The sequence below is a fragment of the Dromaius novaehollandiae genome, chromosome W, assembly GCF_036370855.1.
Source record: "Dromaius novaehollandiae isolate bDroNov1 chromosome W, bDroNov1.hap1, whole genome shotgun sequence".
NCBI lineage: Eukaryota > Metazoa > Chordata > Aves > Casuariiformes > Dromaiidae > Dromaius > Dromaius novaehollandiae.
In genome coordinates, this window is record NC_088130.1 from 62,065,884 (window position 1) to 62,088,656 (window position 22,773).

At 42.4% G+C, this 22,773-nt stretch overlaps 1 protein-coding gene across 8 annotated transcripts in view; it reads right to left on the reverse strand.

Annotated features, from left to right (window-relative positions):
* The window catches only part of LOC112982201 (CUGBP Elav-like family member 4), a 717,445-nt gene that overhangs the window by 16,878 nt on the left and 677,794 nt on the right, over positions 1–22,773 (reverse strand). For all 8 annotated transcript variants that reach the window (XM_026098419.2, XM_026098415.2, XM_026098417.2 and 5 more), the window contains exon 12: positions 11,375–11,541. In XM_026098419.2, coding sequence (XP_025954204.1) covers positions 11,414–11,541 — 128 coding nt within the window. In that variant the 3' untranslated portion in view covers positions 11,375–11,413. The remainder of the gene's footprint in view (positions 1–11,374; positions 11,542–22,773) is intronic.

Sequence of the window (22,773 nt, forward strand, 5' to 3'; positions counted from 1 at the left end):
TCAGAAAGTGTGGCTGTGCTGAAACAGAAAAAACCCCAAAGCTAACCATGGCGCCAGTCCATATGCCATTATACACAGCCCTTGAGCATGCTTAGCAAAAAGCAATCTGCTGAAAAGTTAATTCCTACATTTAGGTTTACATTTAGGAATGCTTCTCAGGAGCAAGATATTCCATTACTTCTAATAACGATCTGTGCACCTTTTTCCAAATTGCATTGCAGTTGTCTTCACAGAGAACAGGACAATGATCTACATGAATTCCTAGGAGAATTTTGTCTAACAAGGTCTGTACCTACTAATGCCCTTGTAAACTAACAGCAGAAGATGGAAGATCTTCAGATACCAAACCCTCTTCTGAATGCACCAAACCTCTTAAGAATTGCTATGTGAGAGCCCAGTTTCTTAGAGCAGTTGCTGGGTTGCCTGCCTGTTTGGCTCCCTTTCCCAGCAGCTATTCTGCCATTATGGAGCAATGTGTGCCATGCAAGGAGAATGCACAGAGGAAAATATAGAGCATGGAAAGCATTCACTTGCCATATTTCACAGGAGATGGGATGCAATGCTTGGCAATGGGTGGAGATGTTTCCTCAAGAGGGGAGAAAAAAGAACCTTATCCAGCAAAGACAAATTTGTAGTTGACTTCACAGCCCATGAATTTCATGGGGTTCATGCTGGGTTCAGGAGCTGGCACCATTGCTTCCCAGTCCTTAGAAATCAAGGTAATGAGATCCTGTCTTCTTTTGGAATAAACTACTTTTTATAAAGATATTGTATTACAGCACTCTACCATGGGAACCAGGGCCCCAGTCCACGGCTCGCTCAAATCAACTGAAAGATGTCTGTTGGCTTCAAGGACAGGGCCTTACATAGCCAGGAATCTCAAAGGCAGGCATCTGGTTGCTGTAAAGATTTTAAAGAGCTGGGCCAGACTTGAAAATGCTCCCTTTCCCAGGCTTGAAGGGAGAGTGGCTTTTTAATTTGAAAAGCAAAGACTATTCCAGTTATGTTTCATTGCTGGGGCAAAGCACTAGGCAGCTAGTAAACATGCACAGTAATTCTGAATGATCAGTTACCCTGCTTTATATGGGATAGATGTTTCAGAGCGACCAGTTGCTAGATCCATCCTACACAGCAAAAAGGGGAGAGCTGAAGGGATGGGGATGGAGAATTTCTCTCCCAATAATTGGAGAAATCCATTTTTCCAGAGAGAATATTGTGTCTAACCACAGCTTTCAAGGGATGGCAACATAATTTCTCCTTTTCGCAATTCCGTGTCATAAATTTCTTTTTTTTTTAACTCAGACACAGGAATGTGTTTTGAGATAGGCATGTACATTCCCTAATCTCTCTGCCCTAAAAAGACCAGAGTGACCAGAATAGTGGCATTGCATCTCTCTCTGCTTTTGTAAATGACTGAAATATCTCTGTTAGGAAATTGTTTAGGGTTGAATAAATAATAGCAGGCCTAAATCCTTGGCTGCCATAGATTAGTGCCACTCCACTGACTTCAGAGATGCTGGTGACTGACACTACCTGAGAACTTCACCTGATCACAGCTGTGGCTAGGACCTTTCCAGGAAGAGCACTGTGTTTTCATTCACAGTACTTCTTGGTTGGGAAATGACTTAACTGCTGTCCTCCTTTCCCCCTCCAGCTCAGCCTTCTACGCAATCTTTCCAAAGAGCTGGATGAAGCTCAGCTAAGCAGAAAAATGGCCCATTTGAAATAAAAGCTGTCTTTTCTCTAACTGCAGTCTCAGGGCAGGATGAAAGACACCTGGGAAACAGGGTTTGTAAACCTTCAATTCTCTGCTATAGCCGAATCAAACACTTCAGAGACCAGAGTTTTGATATTCACTTGTATCTGGCCAAAGTTACCGTACCCATGAATTATTCAAATATGCAATTATTGCATTTGATATATCACTGGATATAACTGTGGGAATGAGAAACAGTGTTCTAGTGCAGCTGATTGTATATGCCTTCCAAACCATAAGGACATCAATTTAAGGTGCTCACATTGATGGAGCACTCTGCAACCCCTTATTAAGATTCTTGCCAGCTCCTGTAGCAGTATTCCCCTGCAGACTAAATTTCATGGAGTTTTTCAGCCTCCCGTTCCTTTATACCTGTAGTGTAAGTGCCAAACACTACCCAATACAGCTCCAAATCATGGTTCTGCAGTAGCCCTGAAAGGTCAACGGCAATAAGATCAGACCATTTTCAGCCTACTGATCTACGCTGGAGAAGTCACCTGAGTCCTGTGAACCATGTATGGGAGCTGACTTGTAACTTTGATTTTATTGGGCGTTTCCAGTTTCCCATGTTAAGCTTCTCTGGTAATTCACTTTTCTTGAGGGCCACAGGGCTGTGCCCTGCCTTTGGCCTATGCTGCCCACATCATCCTTCTCTGGACAAGAAAGCATGTTCGTGATGCTGATGTTTGTCTTTCAATTAAACACACCACAGGCAGATCTGTTAGTCTGGAAGCATCTGAAGCATAGGGCCATCTAAGAGGAACAGCTCTTGCCCGAAGTCCTAGACTGTTATGGTCTTGCACACTGAGCTATGAACTGCTTGCCCTTTGCTCTCTCTGTGCTCCCCAGGTACTTGTATTTGCAAATTGGCACTGTGCTTATTTCTTATCCACTCATTAGTGTGCACTGCTCTCTCCAATGCCCCAGTATCAAAAGACTTTTCTGGCTTGTCACTTATTTGAAGATCCTGTATGAAAATGTCCCCTTGTTTTTAGAATTCATCGTGGATTATCCCAAGCTCCTTTCTGTGTGGGTCTTACCCCTCTCTCATTCTCTTTATACCTATTTTATTTAGCACAGGATTGCATCCTGTCAAGGTCTGCTGCTGCCGAAACAAACATTTTGGCTACGGGTGTCTCCTGTGTTTTTCCGTCTCTTGGACGCTCATTTAAAATCACAGCTGCTTAAAACATCCCTCTGCTTCTTGGCCTGCATTTTCCAGTTTTTCTTCAAGTTACAGTCCCTCATGCACTGACCTAGCAAATCTCCGTGCTGGCTGAACTAAATGAAAAAGTTCTGTAGAAGGGTACTGTGTTTGGCTCACTGCAGCTGCCCATTAACTGAAGCAATGAACGTTCACACTGTTTAGATCAAAGGGCTCTAAGTCTGACCTACTCAGCCAATTTGCATGACATGGTCCATACGAGACCCCCCCAGTAATCTTGTTGGTTAGGTGGCTGAATACTGCAGCCCCTCTGTCAGCCGTGGGGCTTTGGGGTTTTGTTGTTGGAAACCTTTGAGAGTGGCGCATTGGTACCAAGCTTCTGGTCCTTTCATGGTAGGGATAATTCAGCACTCCTTGCTGGTGGAGTCACTGGGAAAAGTTCTCACAGGCCTGAAAAAGTTTATGTTAGAGCATCAGCACCAACTGTATCATCATGGGATGAGAAGTGGGAGGCTGCTTTCATACCTACTATTTAATTTTGCAATAATTGCATTATCTAATGTTTAAAAAAATGGCAACATGGGTTTCAATGGAGAATTCATGCTCTGAACTAAAAGAAAGTGTTATGGTATTGCATTGTGCTGCTCTATCACTCCCATGACAAATAGTGCGGATCTGTTAGTGACCTACATGGACTCATTTAGATGCAAACACAGCAATACTCCTGAAAAGCTGCCCTGCTTTGAGGAAGAACAAGTTCCAAATATTGCTGAATGGAATTCAGTCTCAGAGCAGTAATTACTGATTGTAATTTTGGAGTAAATGCAGTAATTAATTATTGTCGTTTTCCATCAGTGCATTATATTGTGTGCCAATCTTAGAATAACTACAATAATTAGCAAATGGAATTTTGCATGCACTGGTATTGAAACTGTGGTTTATAGAACAGACATGAGAATTTTACCATAATAAAGTTATTAGTAATTTAAATGGGCAGACAGGTTAAAAATGATCAGCAAGAAAACAAAAAGGTTTCCTTGTCAGTTTTGCAAACACTTTATATAGTTTGTTTACAAGGCTCTTCCAGTTATCTTCACTTCCACACTCTCATGTACTAGCACAATAGTGCAAAGATTAGGTTACAAGCACACTGTGAGGGATGTTTAATTTAACTACAGTTGTCAGTGGAAATTAAAAGGAAAAGTAATTCAGAAAAAAAAAGGGTTGATCTGATGTTTTTCCAGTACCTAAAGAGACTTTCCTAAATGAAGCTGTGCTGATTTCATTCTCACTTTATTCACTTGTATTAAAGCTTGTGCTGGAGTACTGTTTTGATGTAATTATACTTGTGCAAATTTCCATAATGTAAGCAAGTCCTAAATGATCTAAGTGATGACTAAAGGAGGGAAATGACAGTAATCTGTGCAGGAGGAAGAGGAATTGGTTAGCATGATTGTAGGAGGCATAACTACAAGAAATGGGATTAGATTCTGATAAAGGATATTTCATCTGAATCTCAAGATGAACAGGCAATTGCAGAATAGTTTCTCACTGGAAGAAATACAAGCCTATCTGAGAGGGCTAAGCAGCCCAAAATTCAGTAAAAACTAGACTTTCATTTGGCTTTACATTGAAGCGATCTGAAATGACAGGAAGAGACAGCCAAAAATGTTCCATCAACATTGCTTTTCATGGCCATTTGGAATTTTGTTTGTTTGTTTGAATTTTGGCTGATAATGCCTGCTTATTTCAAAAATGGATTTTTTTTCATTTCTTTTTTCTCTCTTATCAGGGAACAGATAATGAGAAAAATGCAATGTTTTCCAGTTTGGTAACCAGTACATTCCAATGGAAAAAATGACATTTCCTATCTGAAAAATATCACTTGTTCCAGCCAGCTGCAATAACAAGCTACAATAAACCACACATCAGCACATGTTTGAGGCGCTGTGAAGGAGGATCTGAACATCTTTTCTCTGTACTCAGACTTTGAACGCTGTTATTTCCCCTGATATTTTAGTGAAGCAGGTTGCCCGGACACGCAGTCTTTTAGTGCTTTGCCACTACTCCCCTTGGAAGACTACAGCACAGCTGAAAAAAAAAAGAACTTACTGTTGGCCCTTTTTTCCCCTGTTCTGCCTCACTTTGCCTCACTCAGTTCCTCTCCCTCACACTCACTTTGTCTCACTCGGTTCCATCCCAGTGCTCCAGATTGCTTTGATCCAAACATCCCCCGCCATCTCTAGCTTTAAATAAAACTTCAAGAGTAGAGTCCCTGAGGAGGTAAATAACGCTTTGCTAATGATCAGTCACCACAATGAAACCACAGAACGAAAATGGACAGGATCTTCGCTATTCTTCTGTGCCATGTCTTTTAGTGATATACCAACTGGATTCTTCTATGGTGATCTGTTAAGTCCCAAATACTGACAAGCTGTGAATTATGGCAGTTCTAGTCAATATTGTCCTATTATGATTTCTACTAGCTTACCATGGATGAAACAGTTGGGAACTTGCCCCTAGACCCCATTCGGGGGAGCTGGAAGCACATGGACACATCTCCATGCGGTGGAAGGAAAAGAGGAGCTTATCTTGCAGTTGGTCCTAGCGGGACATCAGTGCTGGCTGCCCAAAGGGCTCCCCCATGCACCTCCAAGGCATGGCAGCGTCTGCCTTCAGCTTGCCATGCCATACAGTACATAATGGCTCTGAGGAGTGGCCACCCAAGTGAGTTGTGGGTTTCAGAACTTACTTTTTTTCATTACTTCATGCATTTACTCTCTGAAAGATACATTAAGTGCCTCCAAATGCTTGCTTCCTAGTCCTGAGGGGGGATTTGTAATAGAATATATTGATTTTGGCAGAGCTGCCTCAAATGATCCTCCTCTCTTGCTTTTGCTTTCTTTCCCCCCACCCAGCCTCCTTGCCTTTTGCTACAACCACCTCGGTAATTAGGAGGAAAAGGCGAGAACAGAGGCAGCCATTTTGGAAGTGTTTTGCCATTGGAATTCTTCAGGGCTTTGCTTGCCGCAGCTTGTGGGCTTATTTGCCACATCACAGAGACCCTTTCAGTGTTTGACAGCAACTTTAGAGTACTTCCAAGGAAAACAAAGGACTTGAAATCACTATGGCCTAGACTGCTTGTGTCCCAAAAGGGAGAATTATAAATTAAAAAAAAAAAAAAAAGTGCATTCAGAATTAAAATTGAGTGAAGATCTTTCTTTCCTGGAAAAAACACTCTGGTGGCTTACATCAAACTGGGTGCTGCTTGTGTTTTTGTTGGCAGCTTCTTATTTTTGGAAAGGAATTTGATAAAACAAAGCTCTTCCTTAGAAAAATCCCAATTAAAAAGTTTCGCAAGCATACTCTTGAAGCACACAATTAATTGCCCTGATGTCAATATGGCTATGCACATGCTTCAAATTGGAATTGAGATAAGTACCCTGAAGAACTGCAACCAGAGTAAAAGAAGATAAAAAACATATAGGGGTTATTGTGTTTCTTCCAGTTAAGGGAGCTCTCAAGCTTTGCAATAGCTCTCTGTGTGGTACCAGGGGGCCCAGCTGGCTTCAATCCTAGTGTTTTTAGGAAACTTCTCATTGCAGTAATGATGCTGTCTACCGACTGGACCAGTCAAAGACTTCCAGTGGTATTTTGGAGCCAGACTGGAGGTTGCACATCAAACCACCCATGGGGGTACACAGTGCTGAGCCAAGGACAACTGACCCATCTCTAAGTAATGTTTATTAGTGAGCGCTCAGCCCTGTGCTGACTGCTATTGCACAGCCCTGGCTGGAAGTTGCCTTGTATCTGGCCTTGTCAGAGCATGACTAAAAGTCCTGTGTCTGTTTGTAAGGTACGGGTATGGATGTTTCCTCGCACCAGAAAACAGATGAGCTGAAGAGGGGGCTGGATCTTCTGAGCTTTTGGCTCTCCCTTGCCACTTCCAAGTATCCTCTCCATTCTAACTTGGCAAGGTACTTCCTGTGCTAAATCAGATCGCTCCTTGTGATACCCTCCTTCGGTGCCCTCCTGGGGCACCACACGCACTTGGCTAATCCCTTTTGTTAGGTGAAAGGCAACACACAAAAAGCTTCTTTCAGATCTCTCTCTTGCTAAAAGACAGATGGATCTTTGGCTCTTCCAACAGGTTCACCAAGATGGGCTTCCCTCTAAGGCTATGTTCCCTCCAATTTGATAGGGACTGTCTACACCTCTATACCTATGAGCAGAGGGTAGAACTGATTTGGTGGTAACAGGTGAGATGATTTTGCTGGACAGCTGAGAATTAGAATCAAAGTGAAAGTCAAGAAAACTGAAGGACTTCTCAGTTAGAGGCAACTATTTAAGACTGTTCTCCTGCTTTCCATAAGCAGAGGAAAGAAGTGCTCAGAGAGAGAGATTTGCAATTTTATTGCTATTTTACAGCTGATTTCTTTCTGTATAATTTATTTTGAGTGTGGAGGAAGCCCTAGCCCTACTACTGAGTGACCTTTTTATAAGAAAAAGGCCCAGACCTGAAGGTCAGCCTGGTGATGACAGGTAGAGGTAGAGTGCTTCATAAAGAACCACGACAGGCAAAATACTGTGGACTGATCCTAGGAAATCTCTAACAGCACACAAGAGTCTACAGCCCAGCACTTTCTTACGCTACAGTAAGAATCAAGCATAGATTCCGCGATCACAGCTACACCACAATATAAACCCACTGCTTGGCACCAACGAACCAAGGAGAGATTTCCAAAACTGAATGGAACTGTGTTCCTCAATCACTCTGCAGGTGTTACTGAAAATCTCTCCAACAAAGGCAGTCCCTGCATGAACAAAATAGCATGCATGCATCTCCCATTCTGCCCCAGCACTTCTGAGCAAAACCTGCAATAACAAGCCAGTGTGATGAAGCAAAAAGCATTTGGATATGGAAACGCATCTTGGTTTCAAGCTTCCAAGAGGCCTTGTCATAAGCAAGGAAAAGAAAAGAGGTATTTGAAGAGGGGGAACATGTTGATAGTTATCTTTGCATAGTCATGTATAAGGGAGATACTGAACTATGGAGGCTGTATCTTGAGTCTTTATTGCCACAGAGATCCTAAAATCCCAGTAATCCCTGTGAAATTAGCACATGCACCTAATATGTTTACTGAAAGGTTTCTTGATCCGCTCCATTTCATCTTCAGTGCAGTATCTCTTTCACAACCATTTTGATACCAGTCCTTAATTCTCAGTAGAATAGATACTGCTCTGAGGCTGTAACAAAGTATTTTCAAGGATGTTACGTATATCCATGAAAAATTAGAACACTTTGCAGTTCTTTGGAAAGGTTGAAGATAGGGATGTCCTGACCAAATCTTAGATGGGTCAGCAAGGCCTGGATCAAAATCACTGAGTCTTAGACATTACAGCCATAATGGCCTAGAAAGGCCACCTAACCACCTCTGTGTCCCAAATCAGAGATCCAGAAATTCCCAGTGGAAGCAAAATTTGGGAATGCAAACTGCTTATTGCAGCTTAGGGTCACCTTGAGTGCTGGGCTTATTGGAGAGTCTCTGGTGTGGAATGGCTTTGACAACAGAGAGAATTTCCTGTCTCTATAACACACACATTCATTTTTATATTTATGCTTCTCCAGGAATTATCTAATGGGAAAACCAGCCAGTGGTGGAAAACAGACAGTATGTTTTGGGCCCAGCAGAAAAGGAGGGAGCTGAATTACAAAGAATGGCAAAATCCATTCAACAGGGCAGATTCAGCTTTGCCGCTGCTGATACAAATGTAATTTGCCAATCCTCATACCCTTCTTTGACAGCGATGCTTGATACCCTGGGAGGTGGAAGCTCACCTATCATCTGTGATACCATGCAATGTAAAATATGCTTGGAAACATCATCAGGAATAGCAGCATTCTATGTTTGGTATCGTTCAGGATGGCTGCACCACCATGCTTTTTACTCTCAGCAGCTAAAGGTGGGGCACTATCTGTAATGCTATCACTGTTCTGTTTGAAAAGAGAACCGACTGATGCTTCATGTCATTTTGTCATGGCATATGGGAAGGTTGTATTGTTCAAAGATGACTATTTGAGTTAAAATCCTAAGCCCCATCATCAAAAGTCACTGCCATATTCATGACACAGTATACTGCAGTGCAGGGAATCTCCCAGTTAGCTCAAGGCAAGCTGGTGTGTTTACACAGCACAGACCACTGCCATCCAACTTCACCTTAGAGATCTCTGGTTTCTGCTGCACGGTACAATGCAGACATAGGAAGTCCATGGCACCAAGAGTCCTGATCCCCCTAAATATTTGCAAAAACAGTGGGAGTTAGGTGCTTTGATTATTAAGCACCTGGGAATACAGGGCCTTTAAAAATGAGGCTTAGACTCTGAAGACATATAAGCACTTTGGAATACATTATTTAGTGTCTGTTCTCCATTTTTGTCTTTAGGAATAGGCTCAGAATCCAGTGACACAAGCTTGTTTTTCTGATATTTTTGGTACTATTCCATGCATTAGAAGTTTCCTTGGAACACCAAGCTATCTCCTTTCCACCACCACCACAAAGTAAGTGAGTCTAACAATGAGACCGTCATTCAAATATTTCTAGGTGCTCGCTCAAGCAAAGCTTGCTTAGCTTTGGTTGGGTTTTATCTACACACAGGAGTTAACAGTAACTAAGCAAGATGTGAGCATGGATCCTTTTATTAATTTCTTGGGCTTAGGAAGAAAGAAATTATGGATCATTTAATTGTCAGGGAGATGTACTCACACATAGTTATTATGCTGGGATGAAATTGGATGCAGACTATATCGCATGAAGAATGAAGAATGCTTTGAAACGTTTGCAACACAGAGCTATTGAGACAGACACTGTCCCAGCCCCATCACCTGGGATTAAACTGCAGCCTAGTCCCACATCTTAATTGCAGATTTTCTTCAGCCACCAAAAATGCTCTTTGGCGGAGCAAGGGGAATCAGGACAGCTGTCGACTCCCCTCTAGTGACCAGGAAGACTTTTCAGAAATGCAGGATGCCACTGGGGTAGGGAGCTTGGCCCAATCACAGAATCACAGAGTGGTTGAGGTTGGAAGGGACCTCTGGAGATCATCTAGTCCAACCCCCGCCCCCGCTCAAGTAGGGTCACCTAGAACACATAGCACAGGATCATATCCAGGCGGGTTTTGAATATCTCCAGAGAAGGAGACTCCACAACCTCTCTGGGCAACCTGTTCCAGTGCTCTGTCACCCTCACAGTAAAGGTTTTCCTCATGTTCAGATGGAACTGCCTGTGTTTCAGTTTGTGCCCATTGCCTCTTGTCCTGTCAATGAACACCACTGAAAAGGGCACATTGCTGGCTCACGGTTAACTTGTTGTTCACCAGGACTCCCAGGTCCTTCTCTGCAGAACTGCTTTCCAGCAGGTCAACCCCCAGCCTGTCCCGATGCATGAGGTTATTCCTCCCTCGGTGCAGGACCCTGCACTTGCCTTTGTTGAACTTCATAAGGTTCCTCTCTGCCCAACTCTCCAGCCTGTCCAGGGCTCTCTGAATGGCAGCACAGCCCTCTGGTGTATCAGCTACTCCTCCCAGTTTTGCATCATCAGCAAACTTGCTGAGGGTGCACTCTGTCCCTTCATCCAGATCACTGATGAATAAGTTGAACAAGACTGGACCCAGAACTGACCCCTGCAGGACACCGCCAGCTGCAGGCCTCCAACTAGACTGCACCACTGATCACAACACCCTAAGCTCTGCCATTCAGCCAGTTCTCAGTCCACCTCACTGTCCACACATCTAGCTCGCACTTCCTGAGTTTACCTGTGGGGATGTTATGGGAGACAGTGTTGAAAGCCTTGCTGAAGTCAAGGTAGACAACATCCACTGCTCTCCCCTCATCTACCCAGCCAGTCATTCCATCATAGAAGGCTATCAGATTGGTTAAGCATGACTTCCCCTTGGTGAATCCATGCTGACTACTCCTGATCACCTTCTTTTCCTCCACATGCTTCGAGATGACATCCAGGATGAGCTGCTCCATCGCCTTTCCAGTGATGGAGGTGAGGCTGACTGGCCTGCAGTTTCCTGGGTCCTCCTTCTTGCCCTTTTTGAAGACTGGAGTGACATCGGCTTTCTTCCAGTCCTCGGGCACCTCTCCTGTTCTCCAAGACCTTTCAAAGATGATGGAGAGTGGCCTAGCAATAACATCTGCCAGCTCCCTCAGCACTTGTTAAGCACTCAATCCCTCATTAAGCATCCTTCCACCTCTCTTTCTAACAAGGTGCACACACAAACAGTTCCTGGTTTATGTGTGAGTGTGTGTCTGAGTGGTGTGGCTCTAGCCAGAGGTCTAAGTGAAAAAGGCAGAAGCTAGAGGATCACAGAGCTGAATCATTTCAAGAGTCTGCAACACAAAGAGAGGCTAAGACCACAGCTGACATCCCCTGCCCCATGCAGTTACCTGTGCTAGTGCTTTGTATCCAGCGGTTCCCACAACTCTTCAGTAGGGACGATTAGCATCCTTTGGCCTCTTGAGCTGCACCTTCAGCCTCTTCATGCCAATCTGGAAGCCGTTCATAGCCTGGATGGCAGCTTGGGCACTGGCAGGATTGTCAAAACTCACAAAACCTGTCAAAACATGAGGCAAGGCAGAGGGCTTAATGAGCTGAAGGGAGCCAAGGCACGTACATGCAACGACCACTGAGAATGAACATGGGGAAAGGGGTGAGGGTGGCGGTAGGGAGGGAGTGAGCAGGTAGGTGGGTGGGTGGGTGGGTGGGGAGGAAAGTGAGGAGAGGATGGTTGCCAATGGGGGATGGAGGGTAGGAGGGGTTGTTACAGATCGGGGTCCCAGGACGCTGTGCCATGGGGTCCCAGGCACTGTGTGCCATTTCAGACACAACACTGTGAAGCCTGGCGATCCAAATGCCGGTGCCACAGTACCAGCACACAAAGATTGGGGTAACCTTTGCTCTAGGTGTCAGCAGATGTGATGCATGGCTTCAAGGCACTTGTTCTCTGTCTTGTTCTCTTCTCCTCTGTAATGACTAGAGTAACTCTCTTTCTATGCCCTTCTTCACTTACCAGCATAACCTTTCCTTTACCTTCCAATATTCACAAAGAAGGGAACCTGATATACCTACTGCTACTTCCTCATTATGGCAATAAGAAAGACATGAATTTAATAAGCTCTCCCTTATGGTATTCATTGGCATGGATAGTTTGATTTTTGGCCACTTAAGCCATACAAGGGGTTTTGTTAACTGGCAATTACTGCAGAGTCTTTCTTTATGTTGCCTTTGCAGTTGAGAAAGATTAACTCTAGTGCTTTCCTAACATGGTTTCCATAAGTAGTTTCACACCTTGCCAGCACATCAACCAATCAACCATGGAGAGCAACCAGCAATAAAAACACCCTTAGTGATTGAATGTTGTACCTACAGGCTACCTAAGGTGCCATTCTTTTTCTCAGTGGAAGAGTTGCCATTTGGGGATCAGAAGAACCCAGGCAGGTCAGACTCAAGCAGGAGTCAATTCATCTAACTCATTCAGCTTCGAGGAGGTTTTTTGTTTGTTTGTTTTTTCTATGTTAGCTCCAGGAACTCCTTTGCCCAGACTATATGCCTTTAGCTGGAGTGACTGTGGGATTGAGACATGTGTGAGGCAGGGGTCCAACACCTTGTATAAGAAGTGTCTCTGCTACCTTTGCCAGAAATGTCCTCATGTGCCAACAACATCTCTGAGCACAAACACCAGGTAAGACTAGCCTGGACCAGCCTGCACTCCAGACAAAGCCATCTGTTTTCCTAACCCTGAAAAGCTCTGGCAGCACAAATCATCCCGTGGAACCTGATGTCTCTTGATAAAGAGGCTGAAATGAAGAGGCAGTTTGAGGCAGCCCCTCAAAAAGCTAATGCTGAACATTTGCTGCCAGTGGTACACCTGTTCCTGACAACAGCACAGGACATGGTTTACAGCCCTGGGCTGCTGTATCGTGACTGCATTCAGCAGCACCTCCTCTCTGGTTTAGTTCATCCTGGAAAGCAAGTCTCACAATGATACATGACAGATTGCATTTGAAAAAGACACACATACATATACATACACACAACATACACACATATACACAAACACACCTTCTCACTCTTGTCTTAAAGCTGTCCTCCCTGCCTTTCGCTAATAACATAGGTTTATGAGAGGTCAAAAAACTGATAATCTTGTCCAAGGTGAAACAAATTTACTGAGGTGTGGTTTCAAGAGGGAGACCTATAGAATAAGCTGGCATCCCTCTTCTTCCTCTCTTCTTGAAGCTTAAGTTTCAAGTAATTGACTCTGTATGCAGTTATCCTGCCAGCCACCTGGATGAAGATGTACCAGCACTGCAGCTCTGAAGATGTGAGCAAACGAGTTGCTCAAGCCTCACAGGAGTCATCAATCACTGGACAGAAAACTGGAAAGTAATGGTGAGTAATGATCTGGGGTGTTATTAAATGGCAATGGACCTGCTTTTGCAATCTTTTATTAGCCAGTAAGCATCTGGTAATGTTCCCAATTTACGTCTGCCTAGTTGAATAATCAGTCAACAAGGTCCTATGCTTGATCTCAGCAACAGAACAAACAAAGCACCTACTGATTTTGTCTGAATAGGTTCAGTCTTTAAATGCTGCTGGAAGCACCATTGGAAGTGCTTGACTTGAGTTTGAACTTGAAATTTGCTGTCTAGCTACCTTACATGTTTGAATATAGATCATAGTGAAAGACAGTTCTTTTTAAAATCACCTCTGGACTGTGAATACTCCTGTCCAAGGCATATCAGCTACATCTATATTAGTAAATTAAAACAGTTCCAGGGAAAGTTCACCAGCACTGGAGCCCTATCATCTATACCATTAAATTTTTAGAAAGGTCCTTGACATAGTTTTGGCTTGTGCCTAGCTCCAAATAGTTCCTGGGCACAGTTCGAGTATTAGCACAGGACAGGGGCCATTTTCTGTAGTTAGCTTGGACATGGCCACAATATTCTGAAAAGTAAGGGAATTTAATAGTTTAGGTGTGGGCCATTCTTTGCCAGCTGGCCTCAGTGCTAGAGAAAAGTGCCAGGTATGTTTATTTTACTGATACAGACACAGCTACCAAGGTTGGCTGAAGCTGGATAATTACTTAGATTATGCCTTTAAAGAACCTGGTTTGCCTCCGAACTTCGATTTCTACTCCTTTAACTGATCCTGTGGCAGTGTATCTTCTACTGACTAAGTGTGCATGTTGAGGGTGTATCTACATATGCATCTATTTGTGAGCAAATCATACTGAGATCCTAAACTAATCAGTGGAGGTCTAGCAATAGTCAGCAGAGTTAGGACTCAATTTCTCTCTTTCTTTGGGATGTGCCTAGCTGTGCCCAAATGAATCACATTGTAATAACAGGGACCAGTGCTGACTGCAGTGAAGCTATGTACCTCACTTAAACTGAGGTAGCTATAATGCTGGATTTATCTGGTTCCACAGTTGGGACTGACATCTCCAGGTAAGACTGCATTAAGTGGCTACTGTCTGGGTGACTCACTCCCCAAAGTGGTGTTGCTGACTCAAACTCCTAATACAGGCAAACCTCACCAGAAATCCTGGTAGTGTTGATGGGAAGTCTACTATTTGTCCACTTTTGCAGGGACTAGACCTTTAATCAGATCATAAACCCTGGTGCTGGGTTGCTGATATAGTCATACCAATACAAGAACCCTTCCTTTAGACAAGCTCACAAAGCTACACTAGTTTTTATCATCACTTTGCTCTTAAGATGGAATTCTAATTCCATTTCTTCACTCTGTGCAAAGCTGTAAATAATACAGCATTTTAACAAATGGGACTAATAAAAGAGATCAAAAGTGCATTTGCTCACTATATTTCATTTAGACCACAGGATAATGAAGCTGGGAGTTGCACCCTGATGCTATTGGTATATCAGTTGCCTGCAGATTTGGACCAGGTTTGGCTTATTTAATTTTTTTTCTCCTTAGTTGTCCTGATCTCCCCTGCTGCAATATAAAACCTTTTACTAGCTAGCAGCCAAGGGCAGAGGGGCCAGAGCTGCTGGGGACAGTGGAGGAGGAGGCCAATAATTGTGCATTTTCCTTGGGAGCACATCCTAGGGAAAGAGCAGCTGATGTCTCTAGCTTCATTTGACCGTTCCAGTTTCAGAGGGCTCGATATGCTCAGAAGTTGTTGGTGCATTCAGCTCTCCCCCTTCCTGTTATTTATGTGCAGTTGTATTTCACATTGTTGAAGGTATTTGGATGGACTCCAAAAAGAAGAAAAGCTATGGCTTATCCTGAGAGTTGAGATGTCACAGTGATAGGCAAGATAGACAGATAGACAGACAACTAGTTCTGACAATATCATATTCTTTCCTCTTTTCAGGTCAAATATCTACTGGTGGATTATATGACTGCCACCACAGGCAGATTTTTTGTTACGTTCACTATTGACAGTTAACCAGCTTTCTTTCTCCAGGTCAACATCTGCAACATTAGTGGTGATATACCAGATTTAAACAGCTATGACTAAGAATGGCATGTGTGTCCTGGAAGAATACCTTAAATGCCTGTTTTCTGAATGGCTTTAATGTTTGGATTCATGGCTATAGGGCTCAAAGCATGATGCTACTACTTCAGCTGCTCAGGAAGCTATCTGTGTTTTGAATACCACCCCTGCATTGTCATCTACACTTTTGAAGGACAAAAGAGAAAGGGAGAGGTTAAAAGGCTTGAAGCTGTTTCTGTGCATCAGTTAATTAATAATCAGAGAAATATATGTCCTGGTCTGAAGTTGGTTGGTAGGAGGACAGGGTTTTGTGATAAATCTATTTTATGTTCGCGCCCCCCCCCCCAGGGATTATGTAAAAAGGCTGTTCTAATAAATGATTTATCAAAGCAGCAAAGAATCAAGAAATCTGCTAGGATTGCAGCTCAGGGCATCTAATCTTCCTGGTTCTGCACAGTATCTTCCAGAAAGGATTGACATTAGAGTCCATGGCCTTTCCTGACCTGCTCCTCCCTGCAGGAACTGATCAGCAGGCAGAAACTGGGACAGCATCTTGGAGGGAGCTTTGGCTTGACTCCCCATTTCTTCCGCAGAAAGTCTTGGTAGTGGGACATGCTGAGGGAGCTTCATGCCCTTCTCATGACAGTGGCATGACTACCAATGTTTTTATGTAACTAAGGGCTCAATTCAAGGGCTGTTCTTCTGTTTTAATCAGCTGAGATGATAAAGAAGGAGATTAGTAAGCTATCTCCAAGTGTGTTTGAAGACTACTTTTCAACTGTAAACTTTTCATTCACAGTGGCTTTGCATGGCCATGAATTCATTAGTGCACTAAGTGCAATCCTGAATGACCACATCATTAAGTTCCCATGAATCCCAAATTGGTCTTGTGAGTTTTCTGTTTCTCTTTGCATGCTGCAAGAAGAATTAGCTGTTGACATGCAAAACAACATTTTGATGATCTCCTACCAGGTTGGAATAACATGTTACCTCTCTTCAACAGAAGCCTTTCTTTGGATGGAGCACAGAGCTTGGTAACTACACTGAAGATCCTCCAAACTAGCATTCAAGAGTATGGGCAATGATAGGTCCAAATGCAAAACTCTGATCCAAAGACCCCTGTATCCAGGGGCAGATGGTCCCACTGCACATCCACTTATGTAACTAGGCTGATCTCAAGCAACAGAAAGGAAAGTAGGATCCTCAAAGACAGAAATAGTTAATTTTTATTAAAACTAAGAAGTTTTAAGGACCTACTGCCCTGATGCTTGCTATACAAAACTACTATTGTAGCAACCCACTTTGCAAGAGATTGCAACAGAAATGAATAGATATTGGTGCTCACTGGCTTCCTTAGGCCAGAGGTAGATTTTTCTGGTTCTGGCTGTCAGTCCATTTGTCTGACTGGCATGAGAGAAAGACAGTACTTCTTACTGGTCTGGTATTGAATGTCACTAGCTAAGCAGAGGACCCCATTCTTCAGAACTTTTCCCTCTTGTCATTCAATCCCTGTTCATCTCACTAGAGTGAAATGGGAAGATCAGAAAAAGTAAATACTGTGCTCTACAGGATCTGCCTCAGCCTGTGGAAGGCAAATTCCCACACAGTGAAAGAGAAGGAATGGTCTGCATGTGAGCTGGGTACTCCATGAGAAGTCCATGCCCCCTGCCTCCTTTAGGTCCATAGCATAGCTACTGAGGTGATAAGATGGGGCCTTGGCCAGACTACAAAGAGAGGAGAAAGCTGCAGAAAACGCTGGCAATTGGTTAGACCACAGGCCCCATTTCTTTCCTTTGCAAGTAATTAAGCAACTAGTTATTAATGTAAGTGTCCCCATGAAGCATGGCTTCCTTGCCTTTGTTACTGAACCAATGAAGGGTGACACCTAGGAATTGCGGGGAGGCATTTTCTGCTGGGATGGCAATGAGGAGGCACTCACATCACAGGAGCTGTCTCCCCTGCAGGAAGAGCCCTGGGGAGGAGCTCCTGCCCTTCTGCCCACATCGGGAGCTGACCTCCCATCCTCCTGGCACTTCCCCACTACCTCAGTCCATTTCATTTCTAAGACCGCTCAGTTTCTCTCTTCCCAAGTTTATTAGTCCTATCAGAGAATAGAGGTTTTCCTTTAATTGCCTTGCAAGGTCTTTACCTTGCTATGTTCTTTACACGATGTACTAGCTGCTGTCTTGCAATTTTTTTAGCACTGTAAAGAATTTCAGGATACAATCTGTATGTAAGTAGCTCTATAATGTATGTGTGCATTGGAAGGTATTGCATTGTAAGGTGATTTATGGGTACTGGAATACTCAATAAAGGGGTATGTCTGCAGATCAAGGGCATAGCATTTCAGCTATTTTCCAGTGTCTAATAGGCTTGGATGACTTTTTGGAATATTTAACCTTTCACTGATGTTTAATCATGTCCTAGTGAGATTCGTGTATCCAGTTATCCATCCCATCCATCCGTCCATCCATCCACCCATTTTGTAATGTATGAACAGTCAGTAACTGACAACTATGCTAAACAACTGCTATTAAATATTTCAATTCTGTGGGATGAGATAACTGGAATCAAAGAATATTCAAAGAATGAGCTAAGAAATTTGCTTAACCATTAATGCTCATTTTAGAAATTTCTGGAATATTAGAAAAGCTTCAAGTTTTCCTGAAAAAAACCCTATTATTAATTTTTAAGGATGTAAGCCAGATCACCTAGTAAACTTAGCTAACCTTTCATAAATCTAAGTAAAAATTATGAAAATATTGATATGAGATGATATGGTAAAGAATTTAAAAATACAGAATCAATACCAATCAGCATGATTTAACGGAAAACAGTTTCTGTCAAATCAACCTGCTTTCATGAAATTGTAAGTTTGGATAATCAAGTAAGTTTTCAAAGATTATACTTAAACTTCTCTAGAGTATTTGAGAGTCCCTCTTTAAAAAAATGAAAGCAACCCATATTAAATTCCTTAAAAACTGAGTAACTCATATATCACCAAAAATAATTTTAAATTGTCACTTATAATATGGAAGAGTTCCTAGCAGACTTCTCCAGGAAAATGCTGAAAGCTCTGTGCTATTCGGTATCTCTAACATTACCTTTAAGATGTCTAAAGTAATTACTGGTAGAATTTGCCAATCAAAATGGCGGAGTGATAAAAAATGAAAAAAGTAAGTTAGACTGAGTCAATGGGTAGGTTGGATTCAGTTAAACAGTATTCATTTTAACTGAACCAAATTCAAAGTTCTGTATCCAAAGGGGAAAAAAAAACAGGTGGGCCTTTTTTTTTATTCTTCATAAAAAAGGGAATTCTTCACTAGAAAACAATGCCTCTAAAAAGAGCATAGGGGATATGATAACAACCAAATAAATGAGTTCTCAGCACTATGTTGAACTACTTAAAGGGCTCAGTAACAGACTGTGACTTTTTTAATATAGAAAAAAAAAACCAGCTTGATGATTTCTGCTGGATGGAAGCAGACATTTGACAAATTCAAAATGGAAATAAGACACTGAGTTTGCATTTTTTTCAAATAGTGAAGGTAATTAACTATTTTGGAACATCTTGTTTAGCAATAGGGGTGGAACACTTATCACATGAAATCTTGATAAGGAGATTTCCTAAAATGGATGCTATGACTCAGTCAGAAGGTTTGAACCTGATACATGAGCTGAGGTGTGTGGCATATGTTATTTAGCAGTTCAGACCAAAGGATGAGAATGGTCCCTTCTGATATTGCCTATCTGTCTGTCTGTCTGTCTGGTGTTCATTTCACACAGGTATTTAGAAAGTCAGTTCTTGCCTACTAATCTGGCATGGACTGCAGTAACAGTCATGACAGAGGTGACAATTGACGTTAATGCCTTATAATAAATAGCCCCAAAGTGTGGGCTGTGGACCACTGAGACAGCTGACTGGTACTCGTTCTTCATCTTGCTTCCAGCTGAGAGAAACTGAACAGATGGGAAGGGGAGATTAAATGAAGAGTGAAAGTAGATGGCATGATTAACTTTCTCTAAAGGTCAGAACATCCAGTACAGAAGGTAGCTAGAAATACAAGAGCATCTTCCTGATGTCACCTTCCTGTCTTCCCGTGCATGCAACTACTTCCATACATTGATGCAGTGTGAGCATGAATGGGCAGAAAAGTGGTCCACGTTATTGTGCCCTGCCAGCTGGATGGTCTCCAGATACTGCCTCAGAGAAGCAGGCCTTCTGTGAAGAAGTTTGAGGGCTGTAGATGCTGACACTGATTATGACGGGTCAAACCAATAAGGATTTTTCTTCCTATGATTCTTCTTTTTCACAATCTGTTCTTTCATATTGAAATTACTGTCATGACTCACACTGAAAGTACATGGTTAAGATTCAAGATTAGACCAGAATTTGAGCAGTTTACCTTTCTCTAAAATGAGAAAAAGAAGAAACAAAAGTCTGGTATGGAAAACTACAACAGATTTCTCTTCCTAGGATGACTTCTCTTTTTCCTATGAACAGAGCTAATCTAAGAAGCAAGCAACTATTTTCCTTGTGCTGCAGATGGTGAGTCTACCCATTAGGTGAGGTAGGAGTTGATGTCATCCAATGAATGGGTAGAACAAGTGAAGGATATAGGTTTCAACCAGTCTTTGGGAACCCCATGAATCAAATGTTGGATGAGTATATATACAGGTCTGCTGTGAACAAGAAGCATTGTGGTTCATTTAAGAGAAGCACCATGTTCAAATTCAGCTGATGATTATTCCCCTTGCAGGGACAAGCTAGCCAGCAAAGAGTCATCTATAGCTTAGTGAATGGTAGTTGGTCCTTTTTTGGGTGATAATTAGAATGGAAGCAATTTCCTAACTGCCTTCAGAAATAGAAGGAATTCCTTCTTGAATTGCTTTCTGAGAATTGGTCTGCACTGTGAATGTTTGAGGTCCTGACATTAATATAAGGTTTATGGGGGAATATATATAGTTGGAAAAAAAAACAGATGAAATTTTGAGCAGGTAAGTTCTTCTTTAGGTGTAAAACCCGAAGCAAAGATCAACCCTAGTATAAGTTTAACTCAAGTATGAGTGGGACCTAAGCAGTTAAAGATGCATGGAGCATGTTGCAGAATAAAGATGAAAGGTATTGCTACATCAGTTTTGTTGAAGTTGCACAGTACAAAAAGAATGAAAATAGCTACTGAAGCTCTCACCAGCCAAGTGTCACTCCATTTCTTATCTTAATCTTCATTTGCACTGCTCTCAGGTTCTGTCTTGGATCCTACTTAGTCTGTGGGCTCTTGATAAAGAAGCTTCTTAAGAATACAGAATCTACCAAAAAGATTCTGCCCTATAAGAGATGTGCATCATAGAAGATTACCTTCCTTTTGATAATATTTCATGGTGGGGAGGTGAATTCCTTCCTGAGTTAAATAAGACCAAAAAAAAGTGACAACAAATCAGGAAGATGCACTGTGAATTCTACTAGCACTAATGATGATTTTCTTATCAGTTTCCTTGTCCCAGGGAGTCTCTGAAATAGATCAGTTCTTGATACAGTACAGTACAGAATACCTAGCTTGCTCCTGCTAATCATTAACTAGATGTAAACTAACCACCTCTTTCCCTTTATGTCCTGTATACCTCATTTTGGGTACAGTGCGACAACCTAATAGACATACAGAAAGACTCAGAGCTTGTCTTGTGGTACTGTCCAGAAGTTCTGGTTCAGAAGCCAGAAACAGTGATGAATAGCTTTTAGCCATGCTTTTCAAACCAATACATTACTTTATATGTGGGCCACTGTGTGAAAAACAGCTAATAAAACAAAAAATTAAAATCAGCAAGGAAAAACCTCCTCATATGCAGTGCATCTTTTGGGAAGAAAAAGAAAAGAGAAAATCTCTTAATATATACATCAAGAGGTTGTGAACTGGCACTAAACTATGCTGGGTTCCAACAGGAGAATGGAAGGATTTACAGAAGTACATTTTAAAGTGGAAGAGCACTCAGATAAGGTTGCTGATCCAGATCCAACCAGCTGTTATATCTGTGGTCTTTTCAGTGTCAGTGTAAAACCATCATCAGCTGGCTTCTTTTGTCCTCAGCATCACTGAGAATTAAACACTCTCATATCGTAATGTAGCTGCAGATAAATTCATCTGGCTTTGCAAGCAAAGCATTCACCATTAAATTCCTTCAAAAGAGGACCCTGAACCCTGGAGATCTCTGTGAAGCCCTGTGAAGAGCCTTCTGCAGTCCCTGAGAAGAATCATATTTAGCTGGTAGGATCTGGATCATGCCACAGATTGCCTAAGCCTGATCTAATTCTGACTTCAGGGGCCTCTGCCCAATGATCCCTTGAACTCCTGATCTATACTCAGGTGGGAGATGGGAAAATACACTTGCATTTTAACTACTGAAATTAGGGGAATAGAAATATCACTGGAAAACACATTTATGAAAATAGCTTTGGTTAAATAAACTTAAGACCTCAGAAAGACATGGCGGTTATTGAAAATTTGGGCAGGAATCTTGATTGGAAGGGGTGGGGTAAAAATATGAGCCACCCCGAAAAAAGCAACTTCTTCTCTCATGAGTGCTTTTAAAGGCCCAGTAACAGAATGACTATTATGAAGCCTGTTGAACTACCTCAGGAGGTGTACAATGGGCAAGAAAAATTCCTGAAAACTTCTGGAACTCTGGTCAAAGATTTTAAAGGGAGATTAGAGATCTGTCTTTAGGGCAATCATATAATTTCACCTTTAAATGGTCAAAATACAATGAGATTTATGGGTTAAAAGGCCAAAAATGGATTAAACCTGTTGCCTGTGAGGTAGCCAATGACAGCACCTACTTTTACATGGCAGACTAAATGTAAAAGGGACCTCTCTTTCATAATGATAAATACGCCTGGCTGAATATCAAGGGGACAGATGCTCACCTGGTGAAAAGTGGCATAGTCCCACAACAGCATCCTGAGCTGCATTAACAGGACCACAGCCAGTCAATTAGGGAAAAGTTTATCTTCCTCTGCTGAATGAACACCCGACCACATAAAGCCCTGAGCAACCCTGGGGTCTGACCCAATAACTGACCCTACTTTGGGCAGGCAGTCCAGGAGGTTAGACTAGAGACCTCTTGAGGTCCCTTCCAACCTGAATGGTTCTGTGAGTCTATGAATAGACAGAAACAGTGACTATCACAATTTATGATGGATAATTCCAGTGACTTTCAGAAATTATGATGGCTAATCCCAAACTAAAGCCATTCGTCCTAACTGTAAAGCCTTATTTTCCACTAAACACTCACGATTCCCCACGATTTTACACCCATCCCTTAGAG